This window comes from Stenella coeruleoalba, assembly GCF_951394435.1.
Source record: "Stenella coeruleoalba genome assembly, chromosome: 6".
Classification (NCBI taxonomy): Eukaryota; Metazoa; Chordata; class Mammalia; order Artiodactyla; family Delphinidae; genus Stenella; species Stenella coeruleoalba.
Window position 1 is genome coordinate 106,215,992 of NC_137151.1, and position 12,344 is coordinate 106,228,335.

General features: G+C 39.3%; 1 protein-coding gene across 3 annotated transcripts in view; it reads left to right on the forward strand.

Moving 5' to 3' along the window:
• The window catches only part of ATIC (5-aminoimidazole-4-carboxamide ribonucleotide formyltransferase/IMP cyclohydrolase), a 34,101-nt gene extending 22,259 nt beyond the window's left edge, over positions 1–11,842 (forward strand). For all 3 annotated transcript variants that reach the window (XM_079924331.1, XM_079924332.1, XM_079924333.1), the window contains 5 exons: positions 1,972–2,100; positions 7,765–7,857; positions 9,032–9,214; positions 11,130–11,285; positions 11,611–11,842. In XM_079924331.1, the coding sequence (XP_079780457.1) occupies positions 1,972–2,100; positions 7,765–7,857; positions 9,032–9,214; positions 11,130–11,285; positions 11,611–11,730 (681 nt within the window). In that variant the 3' untranslated portion in view covers positions 11,731–11,842. The remainder of the gene's footprint in view (positions 1–1,971; positions 2,101–7,764; positions 7,858–9,031; positions 9,215–11,129; positions 11,286–11,610) is intronic.
• The last annotated feature ends 502 nt before the right edge of the window (positions 11,843–12,344 follow it).

The window sequence follows — 12,344 nt, forward strand, 5'->3', positions numbered from 1 at the left end:
GCAGACTGTCTGTATTGGTGACTTTGATAGATGCTGCTCATTTTAAGGTTGTACAACCAATTTTATGTCTTAATGGGAATGTGTAAGGGTGCCTGTTTCCTAACACCTTTGCTAGCATCAAGTTTTTAAACATTTTTATCTTAGCGGTTAGACAGATGAAAATGGCATCTCATTGCAGTTTTAGTTTCTCATTGTGTGTGGGTGAACATCTTTTCACATTTAAGTGTTTTTACTTCCCTTTTATGAACTGTCTGCCCGTGTTCTTTGCCTGTCTTTCTAATAGATTGTTGAGTTTTTTCCTTACTGATTTTTACAAGTTCTTATACATAGGGAAATTAGCCCACAGTCTGATCATAAATGGATAAAGCAAAAAGTTATTTGAATTGAAAGTTAAAATTCATAATACTGTTTTTCAGAAGGTATTAATGTAAAAAAAAATTTGTGGAATCCAAATTCCATATATTGAAAGTTATTATTCTTCGTTTTAAGAAACCAATAATTACCTGGTTCACCATAGACTCCATGTAAGCTTTTCAAGGAAAGAAAACAAAAATACCACATTAAATGTAATACTTTTTAAAAAGCTACTTGACAGAAGTAGCTTTTTTAAAAGGTACTTAATCATTCAGTTAGCTGCCACTGTATTTTCACTCTTAACTGTTTTTTGTTGTTGTCATTAAGAGTAGTAAGTACTTCTGGCTATTAGCAGTTACTTGTAGCATCATGAAGAATGTTTTCCAAATGCTGAGCCTGACCCTGTTCACGACCTCTTTAGCACCGGACAGTATCATGTTTCAGGGTGTCAAAAGAACACCAGGGCTTCCTCAATATTCTGTTTATTTGAGAGGTTTTTTTATGACATCAGTTAATAGGCGGGCACATCTCAGTTTTAGAAATTTTATAATATAAAGGGAAAAGGACCATTTTGGAATTCAGGAAAATGCAGTTTAAGCAGAATTAGTATGAGGTCTTGCTTATAAGTTACAGATATCAGTGCTTTCTAAATCAAAGATCATGCAAAGGTTAAATGAAGAAATACTGTCAAATTTGGAAAAATGTCTAGGGAGAGAGTGGTCTTATGCAGGTTATTCCCATGTCTTATTATCATTTCAGTTAAAAATTTGGGAGAGGAAGAAAGCAATGAATGACATATTCCTTTTCAAAAAGCAAAGACACAGACTACAAATGCTGTTCTCTCTCTTTTAACTTTTTTTTGTTTTGTTTTAGTTTTGGCTGTGTTGGGTCTTCCTTGCTGCATGCGTGCATTCTCTAGTTGCGGCGAGCGGCGGCTACTCTTTGTTGCCGTGCGTGGGCTTCTCATTGCGTTGGCTTTTCTTGTTGCAGAGCATGGCCTCTAGGCACGCGGGCTTCCATAGTTGTGGCTCGCGGGCTCTAGAGCGCAGGCTTAGTAGTTGTGGCGCACGGGCTTCGTTGCTCCGCGGCATGTGGAAACTTCCCGGACCAGGGCTTGAACCCTTGTCCCCTGCATTGGCAGGCGGATTCTTAACCACTGCGCCACCAGGGAAGCCCACTCTTTTAACTTTTAATCTAAGTCTTAATTAAGTATTTGTAATAGATTCTTAGAAAAAAATTAGAGGTTAGTTTTTGTGCCACTGCCTATTTGTTAGCATATCTGTTTTAGTTTTTTTTTTTTTTAAGGAAAAACCATATGTATAGTGCTTTCAGTTACTGAAACCAGAAATGCTCTGTTGGAACCATTGGTTCTAATGTTTGGTATAAGTTACAAAACCCTATAAGATTATAAAACCTATAAAAAATTTTGGAGCAAAATATTGGTGCCCGACCATTCTATTACACCCATCCTGAAATGATCTTGTACCTGCCTAAGTTAGAAAAAATGAATATAGCCTTGCTTATAATGAAATATCTTGAACATAAATTAAGTGAAAAATTTTGAGGGATGTAGACATATTTTTTACTCTTTTAACTCCTTAACTTTGTTTTATTTAGATGGACCAGTCTTACAGTCCAGATGAAAACGAAATTCGAACTCTCTTTGGTCTTCGTTTAAGCCAGAAGAGAAATAATAGTGTCATCGACAGGTCATTATTTAGCAACATTGTTACCAAGAATAAAGATGTAAGTCTGAAAATATCTGAACTGAATACTAGTAATTCAGTAGATCTGTTTTTTGTTTGTTTGTTTGCGGTACGTGGGTCTCTCACTGTGGCGGCCTCTCCCGTTGCGGAGCACAGGCTCCGGACATGCAGGCTCAGCCGCTCCACAGCATGTGGGATCCTCCCAGACCGGGGCAGGAACCCGTGTCCCCTGCATCGGCAGGCAGACTCTCAACCACTGTGCCACCAGGGAAGCCCAGTAGATCTGTTTTTAATATTTATATGCTTATGCATTTATTAAGGCCCATATTTAAAACTGGTCGATATGCAAAGAGCTAGCTCATCTCTGAGTTGTCAAGTAAGTTTGAGAACTCAAAAGATGAACAGAAGGCCATATTAGAAACTTCTCTGCATATGTATATATGTAGTTATCTGCCTTCAATTCTACATATATGGGATCATGTCTTTTATAAATCTGTTCTGTAACTTGCCTTTTTTTCTATGCACTGAGCTACAAATGTGTTTATATATCAAGAAAGATCGATCCACATCTTCATCTGAAAGGCCATGTGGCAATCCACGTACTATGATGGATATTTAAGTTGTTTCCATTTTCAGTGATGTGATGGGTGTTTTCACATAGTCACGATTTTGCTATTGTCCTGTTGTCATCTTTTAGAAGGACATATTCCTAGGATAAAAATGGTTTTCTTTTTGTATTTACATGTATTATATCAATTAATATGCACAGCTCCCTCTGGGTGGGGTGTGACTACTGTCAACTCTATTGTAAAGGTTACAAAATTCTGACAGAGAGGACAGTTAAGACATTTGCCCAAGGTTATGCTATAAGGAAGTGGATGAGCTAGTAGTACTTGTTTTTGTGAAATCCCTTAATTGGGCCTTCAGTTTTTTTTTTTTTTTGCGGTACGCGGGCCTCGCACTGTTGTGGCCTCTCCCGTTGCGGAGCACAGGCTCCGGACACGCAGGCTCAGCGGCCATGGCTCACGGACCCAGCCGCTCCGCTGCATGTGGGATCCTCCCGGACCGGGGCACGAACCCGTGTCCCCTGCATCGGCAAGCGGACTCTCAACCACTGCGCCACCAGGGAAGCCCGGCCTTCAGTTTTAAAGGATATTTTTGCTGGGTCTAATGTTGGCTGTACTTTGCTTTCAGTACTTCAGATGTGTAACTGACTTCTTTGTTTTCTGGTCTTACCTGCTGGTGTGGCTGGTGTTTTTGATTGCATGCTGGGCATTGGATATTGATGAAATAAAAATTCATATTTTAAGGCAAGGCAAGAAAAATTTAAACATGAAACTTTTTCTTTGGCCTCCTCCTTCCCCTCTAGCGTGCACTGTGCATCTGCATTATGTGTTAACCAGGCTTCCCCAGTGGCAGAAATACCTGCTCGACCATAAAGCTCAACTTTTCTTCTTCTGGTGCCAGCCACATAACTCCTTAGAAGATAACATTCCTTTCTCAATCCTGTGAGGGGTCACAATGAGCCACCACTCTGCCTTGTGTATGCAGACATCTTTGGTGAACTTTATGTACAATGCCAATATATCAGTTCCCTTAAAGATAGTGATTGGTACAGAGCACACTGGTCAGACAACGTGGGGAGATTCTGGGCTGCACCTAGTGGAAGTTCTTAGCTTAAATACTTATGACCTTATTAATATTACTAGCTATTTTATTTCTATTCTGCCTATTTTACAAGATTATTGTTTCTTCCAAATATGTGACTGAGCGTTTGATAAAAATAACGATGACTAGGGGAGTTGAAATGATTGACCAAATACATCTTTCTATAAGATCAGTGATTATAATAGTGTAACTATAGATATGGGAAGAAGCAACAAGAGGGAACCATTTCCTGGACCATAATAGACTAGTAAATCAGGTGGTCCAGAGGCTTTTGGTTACTGCCAAGAGGGCCTAGTCCTGTAATGGCCCATCGAGTCCAGTAATGGCCCATCGAGTGGCTTATCAGCGAAATCCTTGCCTGAACTGAATGAGCATTCCTAGCACCATGGGACAAATTAGTCACAAAATGCCTCCCAAACTTTGGTTGAAATTAAGACCAAAAGGGAGGGGATCGTAAAATAAAGAATGTCGCCCACCATCCAGTTTTGCAAGAATCAAGTCTTTAGCCACTGCAGTCACTGAAAGGCATTCAGGGTGAGGTGCTTACTGTGCTCTGGGAAAACTGACAAAACTGGCCCTCAGATAGTTATATATTTTCAGGAGATTTTGTGAACCCAGTTTCTTGTATCTTCCCGTACTTAGGAAAGCACTTACAACCATTAATTAGGATGTCTGTTCCTCGAGAATAGCAGTAACCTTCTGCCGAGAAGTGTGGTTGATTGCACGTGCCCCTTCATCGAAATCACGTATATACTGGCCACCCCCCTTACCTATTTGGAACAGTTCTCAGATCTTTCTGAGAGACTGTCTCCTGGGTTCCTCAGGTTGCCTCAAATAAAATTTTCCATATCTTTTGTAGGTTGACTATTGGATCAGTTTTTTGGTCTGCAATATGAAAGAACCATATAGATATTTTGAGGGTCTGGATGGTGTTTTTTTCCCTTCATAGAGTTGACTTAATGCGGGGCTTAGCTCATTTACCTCTTAGTTACTGCCTTGCAACTTGGAAAATGCCTTGAGGGGAAAAGCATCATCACATTCATTTCTTCCAGCTTCCTTTATCTCTGGGGTCTTTGCCTCTTGCCTCTCAGTACTTGATATTTTATGAGCTCTGTATTCAGGTTTTCTATTTGTTCTTAGAAAAGGATTAGTCTCTTAAGTCATTTTGTAACAAGTGGACGAGTTGGCTATTGTTTCCCGGTCTGAATCCTGCGACTTTAAGTAGAATGCTGAAAATAGGCTTTAAAATCTTTATCAGGATAGTTCTGTTAATAAACATATAGTGATTAAGACATGATCTTTGTTGGTTTACTGGTTATTCTTTCATTTTTATCTTTGAAACTTAATGGTGCCCTGAAGTGAAGGAACATGTAGGAATCATATATAGAAAGATCTTTCAGTCCTTTGGAATCCACTCCTTTGGTCAAGGCCCTGAGGTACTGGAGTAGCAATGTTTTTAAGCAGCTCACAGTAAAATGAGACTCTTTTTTTTTTTTTTAACTTTATTAATCTGGCTGGTTAATGTATTTTTTAAAATACCAAAAGGGTACTGAGCTAGATTCCATGGTACCCATGCTGACAACTGTGTCTACCTATTGAGACTCTTACTTTTGTAAGTTTTCCTTGTAGTTTTATAGGTATTGGACTGATTAATTTAGTAGCACTTGATAGGTTTTGTGCCTCTGGCTGTGCTAGCTTGGATATTTTTACAAGGGTTTGATTTTAATCTTTTATCTACATTCTTTTGTATTTGTTCATATGTATTTTTAATGGAAATTTGGAAACCTAACTAAGGATGAGAATGATGGTATTATCCTCCTTTATATTCCCCTCCCTTCTTTTAAAACAGGTTTTTATTAATATTCCAGCCTCAAAATCATCAGATTATACTATCAGGTCTAGAATGGTTTCAGTCCTGAGGAAGCCGGAGAAGTGTAATGAGTGTGTGTTAAGTATTAACAAACATGCTTGAATTTTTCTGTCTTCTCCCATTTTTCTTGAATAATGCTTCAATTTGTTTTAACTATATGTGCCATGTTTATTACACTGGATTCTCTCACTCCCACCCCTTGACATGTCTCATAGTCCTTGATCCTAACTCGGGATACTAGGGTTATATTTGAAGGTAGGCAGCTAAGAAGGCTGGCTTTTGTTTTTAATCTTTCTTAGAACCAAAGGAATAAAATGTATAGTTGGCAAAGAGCAAATACAGATAGAAAAGGATATACTATCAATGCATCAATAGTACCTTAGTATAATAAATTCTTAAAAAATTCTAACAGTGGTTTTTAAGCTTTTAATTTTGAGTTTAAAAAGTAAAAATTATAGATACACATGCAGTTTTAAGAGTTCCCATGTATCTTTTACTCCATTTCCCCTAATGGACAGTGTCTTGCAAAACTGTTAATACAGCATCACAACCTTGATAATTGACATTGATGCAGTCAAGACACAGAACATGCCCCTCACTGCAAGGAGGCTTCTGTTGCCTTTTATAGCCACACTCACTTCTCTCCTGCCTCTGCCTCCTCTGTAACCTCGGGCAACTACTAATCTGTTCCCCTTTCTGTAACTTTCATTCATTGTACATTCATGAACAGGTTTTTGTATGAACATAGTTTTCATTTCTCTGTTCTAAAGACACAGGAGTGTATTTGCTGGCTGGCATCATAATTGCATATTTAGTTTAAGAAACTGCCAAACTGTTTTCCAAAGAGGCTGCATCATTTTATATGTTACACCAGCAACATACGCACGATCCCAGTTTCTCTGCATCCTTACCAGGTTTCGGTGTTGTCGCTTTCTTATTAGATAGGTGTGTAGCAATACCTCATAATTTTAATTTGCCTTCCCTAATGCCTAGTGATGGACATTTTTTCATGTGTTTATTTGCCATCTGTATATCCTTTTTCTTCAAATGTCTCTTCATGTCTTTTGCCCATTTTCTAATTATATTTTTATTCTTGTAGCTGAATTTTGAGACGTCTTTATAGATTGTGAATACTAGTTCTTTGTTGGATATGTGGTTTGCAAAATATTTTCTCATGGTCTGTAACTTGTCTTTTTATCCTCTTAATACAGGATCTTTTCTAAGAGCAGAAGCTTTAGTTTTGATGAAGTCTGACTTAACAGTTTTTCAGTTAGATAATTTATCAATTAGATGTGCTTATATTTTTTGTCCGCTTAGCATACCAACATAGATCATTATTATTCTTTTCAATTTGTATTTGCTCTTTATATTAAAGATAGTGACATTTTTAGTTATAGTAGTTGTTTCATTCTGTTTGAACCGGTAGTACATAATACATTTTTGAATACTTTCTATGTAGAATATTCTAGGCAAACCAAAAAATGATCCTAATTTGGTTTTTCCTGAGCAGTCTTGGCTGTATGTGCATCACAGTTATTTGTAGAGTCTGTGAAAATTACTCTCAGTGTTTTTTTGTTTTGTTTCGTTTTGCGGTACGCGGGCCTCTCACTGTTGTGGCCTCTCCCATTGCGGAGCACAGGCTCCGGATGCGCAGGCTCAGCGGCCATGGCTCACAGGCCCAGCCGCTCTGCGGCATGTGGGTTCTTCCCAGACGGGGGCACAAAGCCGTGTCCCCTGCATCGGCAGGCAGACTCTCAACCACTGCGCCACCAGGGAATGTTTTTTTTTTAACATAAATTTTATCACATCTCCAGTTATTCGGTGCTACTGTGATAGAGAAAATACTGTTTGTCAGTTTTGGAGTGGTTATGGTATTTCATATCTAGTGTGATACGTAAAGAGGCTTAAGCCAAAGTTTGTTGCAAAATGGCATCAATCTGAGTTTGTGACGTATTAGGCGTCGCACAGAGTTCCATGACAAATACGTTAAATATGATTCTTTCAGTAAAACATGATAGTGTCTCCTATGAACAGTTCATTTCACTCCCTCATTTGAGGGATAGAACTATATATTATAGGTCTGTTATAAGGGACACATAAGATGCTAAAAGTTAAATGAAGGTTTAAAAAAAAAAAAGCCCCATTTACCATTCTGTGTTTTTTTAGTTGCCGGAATCTGCGCTCAGAGACCTCACTGTGGCCACCATTGCTGTCAAGTATACTCAGTCTAACTCCGTGTGCTATGCCAGGGACGGGCAGGTAACCAAGCTGTCAGACTCACCTTGGGAGGACTGTTGTTTTGCAAGATGATGTTCAAAAATCCATCCGTCTTGGGAACTAGACTGCTTGAAAAGGAAAATTTGCCAAGTTTTTCTCTTCTCGGTTTGTCAGTATTTACTCAGTAATGAATACAAAGTATCTTTGGAACTAAGTGTTAAAATTGTTCTTATTGCTTCTTGCCTGGAACAAGTTGGCACGTTTTGGGTTAGGGGACAATGGTTGCTAGGGAACTAGTTTTTTTGCTCCCCTCGTCCCTATCGGTAGCATTTCCATTGAAGAGGGAGTAGAACATACTGCCACCCACTAGCCCATCGTTTTGCAGCATAAAGGGTATTTTTATTTATACTTTTAATGTTATTTTACCAAGAATCTGTAGACTAAGAGTTAACATGATGAAAAATCTGGTTTACTGAGGCATAATTTATATACAGTAAAATTCACCCTTTTTAAGTGTAGAGTTTGACCAGTTTGCACAGTTTATGTAGTTGTTTGACCGTGACCACTACCACAGTCAAAATATTGAACATCTTTTACTATCTGATGTTAAGCTAGGTATTTAACTTTTCCTAGTTAAAAGCCATAGGATGCAGGACTGAGCTGGCTCATCACTGGGCCTCTCCTAGCTCTAGGATAAACCTGGTTTTGCTGTGGCTTCAGCACTGTTTCTTCTCGTAGTGTCTTGAGCTCCTCTCTAGCCATTTGTTAAATTATTTGGCCCATAAGTAGGAGGGGAGGATGGATGTTAATTGGCATGTGACCTGGAAGACCCTTTCAAATTCGGAATTTAGGTGATTGCCTACTGTTGCAAGATTGCTAATCTGTAATACCAAAAACCTGGGAGACTGTGGCTACTTGTCTGATAAGTTCCAGCAAGACCACGCTTCACTACTGATGTCCAGGAGCTCTAGAAACTTCCAGATATTAATTAATAGCCATACCTCAAATTTCACTGAAGAGGTAAAACATATAAATAATAGTTAAAACATGTTACACTTAACCTTTTTAATGACTTTAAAATTATTGGTATTTCTCTTATTTCAGCCTGATTTTCTTTTCCCCCCACAAAATTGATGGATTTGGGGGAATATGCACAAAAGATCCATTGAGAAGCGTGTTGTTATTCATTTTAACGTCTGTGTTCTTCATTCTTCAGGTTATTGGCATTGGAGCTGGACAGCAGTCTCGGATACACTGCACACGCCTTGCCGGGGATAAGGCAAACTATTGGTGGCTTAGACATCACCCACAAGTGCTTTCCATGAAGTTTAAAACTGGAGTGAAGAGAGCAGAAATCTCCAACGCCATCGATCAGTATGTTACTGGAACCATCGGAGAGGTAAGGGCTGTCGTTGAGTGTGGGTGGAGTGTATTAGTATGTTTACCCTTTCTGTGTAGCAGACTATCTTCATCACTACAAAGATAAAAGATATTTTTCTTGAAGTTCTGTATTATCTAAATTTGCTAATCTAAACTTCTTCTGTCTCGTTTACCTTTCTTTGGCGTTCTTTATCCCTTTCTGACGCTACAGATCGTATGTCTTTTTAGATTATAACCACTGGTTTAGTTTTGTATGTTTGTACCTCCCCTGTTGATTGTAAGCTTTTTATTTTCCTATAAATTTATTCATTTTTGGCTGCATTGGGTCTTCATTGCTGCGCGTGGGCTTTTTCTAGTTGTGACAGGCAGGGGCTGCTCTTCATTGAGGTGTGCAGGCTTCTCATTGCAGTGGCTTCTCTTGTTGCAGTGTGTGGGCTCTAGGTGCACAGGCTTCAGTAGTTGTAGCACGCAGGCTCACTAGTTGTTGGTGCATGGGCTTAGTTGCTCCGTGGCATGTGGGATCTTCCTGGACCAGGGCTCGAACCCGTGTCCCCTGCATTGGCAGGCGGATTTGTAACCACTGCGCCACCAGGGAAGTCCCTATAAGCTTTTTTTTTTTTTAAAGATTTATTTGTTTGTTTGTTTATTTATTTGGCTGTGTCGGGTCTTAGTTGCAGCATGCAGGCTTCTCTCTAGCTGTGGCGCGTGGACTCTCTAGGTGTGGTGTGCGGGCTCTAGAGTGCGCAGGCTCAGTACTTGTGGCATGCGAGCTTAGTTGCCCCGTGGCATGTGGGTTCTTAGTTCCCTGACCAGGGATCGAAGCCGCGTCCCCTGCATTGGAAGGCGGATTCTTAACTACTGGACCACGAGGGAAGTCCCTGATTATAAGTTTTGATGACAGGGGCTGTTTTTCACCCATCTTGGGTGTCTGTCACAGTGCCAGTCATGATGCTTACTATGTGATAGGTGTGTACTTAACATTGCACACAAATTACTTGATAGCAGGTAACAAATGTCCCTCTACATTTTCTACAAGCTCCATTAACAACTCAGTGTACTTGTGTTATATTTCATGTTCTTTAATGTTTTCTACTTTGAAGCAGGTATATGGGAGCATTAAAATTGCAAGTATTAGGTAGCCTGCTAAAAGAATAGGATTTAGCCCAGTTTCTGGAAATAGAAATGCTTAACAGGTACTGGATGCAAAACACAAAGAGAAGCTTGGTAATCAAAAACTCAGTGGTCTTCTGAGGGGGCGAGTCAACTCCACTGGGCTGTCCATTCAGGGATAGGAATCCATGACATGATCAACAGGTGTCGTTGCAGAGTGTGCTTTGTAACCAGGAAACGCTTCAAATAGCTTTTTTTAAAAATTACTTTAATATTTGCTTTTTCTGCTTGATTATTACACAACAAATTGTGCTGTAAGTCCTGGAAGAGAACTTATATATGTGAATAAGAATAAAAGTATGTTGTTTAAGCCTTTTGGTTTAAACCCTAAATAGAAGTACTTTTTAAAAATGAACACTGTTGCGTCATGTTCTGGTTGGTCTATTAGACTGACTCTGTACTTAAGACTAATTATTGTAGAAATGTACTTCTAGAAATTATCTGTTTCCTTGCTTGCTTTGATACAGGGATATAAAGCAGTAGATTTAACTTAGAGATTAAAGAACAAAATATATTTGGAATAAACTGGCTTGTAAATGGTTCAGTCTTTATTTGGTACACTTAAGATTAATTTTCTTCCTTAATGAAATGTTATACAACATCCAAAAAAAGGTTCTAGAAATATGGACTTGGATATAAATGAGTCATTATTTATAATTAAGTCCTAGGAAAAATGCCCAAGTGTTTTTCTGGCATTCTGATTTGTATCAGATAGTACTGAAGATGGTGTAAAACCTGTCTTTCCCCTCTGCCCCCACTCATAGGGTGAAGATTTGATCAAGTGGAAGGCACTGTTTGAGCAGGTCCCCGAGTTATTAACCGAGGCAGAGAAGAGGGAATGGGTTGACAAACTTAGTGAAGTTTCCATCAGCTCTGATGCCTTCTTTCCTTTCCGGGACAATGTAGACAGAGCTAAAAGGGTAAGTATGGAATTGGTGTGTGGATGGATTTGGTCATTATGCAGCAACCATTTCAGAGATGCTGCTTCTGATTTTTCAGTTCTGTGAGTTAGATTATATATCCAGGCTATGATGATGTGATATATCAGTAACATCTAGAGTATTATTTTGACTTCTCCTTTTGTTGTATGGACAACCCAAATCCCGTTATTTTGCCTCTTGACCGAGTAAGTCTGCAGCATGAATCGTCGTTAGCTTGCACTTGTTATTGGGTGTGAGGGGTTGGTTCTGGACGTGTTTTGGCATGAGGCTGTGTTTTGAGAGTCTGTCTCTGTCTCCCCCTCAGAGTGGCGTGGCCTACATCGCTGCCCCTTCCGGTTCCACTGCTGACAAAGTTGTGATCGAGGCTTGCGATGAGCTGGGAATAATCCTCGCTCACACGAATCTCCGGCTCTTCCATCACTGACTTCTTCACGCATTATTTTATACCCTGCCTATGTGTAGGTGAAAAATCACATATGGAATTTTGAAAATAACCTTTTTTAAAAAATAAAGCGTTAAATTTTAATAATCTTGGAGCCATAGTGTCTGGTAGTTGTATTTAATTTGTCTTAGTTATAGGCTCTTTAGTTTGACAAACATTACACATGGTTATTTGTAAGAAATACAGGAGCATCCCTGCCTCCTGGGGCTCAGCTCATCCCAAAATGTTACCTGTGTGAATATCTGTAAATCATTAGGTAAACCAAAGAAACTGAGCAGCCGCCATAGCAGGTGGCACAGGCATCTTAAAGTCCCACTAGTTTACTCATGGGGGATTCTGCTCGTGAGTTACCTCTAATCATAGTTCTAAAGAGTGTGGTTGACTACCTTCTAAACAAACAGCAGATTGTAACCCGTGGGCTAGAAACTTAGGGGGGATTAAAGCTTCTATTGGCCCGACATTAGGATACTGCCAGTACTTCCTTTTTCCTTTGTTAAGTGAAATGTTTCCCATAATTTAAACCAGTCCTTGATGTCCCCTCTGGAGCTACCTAAAAAATGTATTCAATGTTTGGTGCTCAGAAATGGACCTGGTAT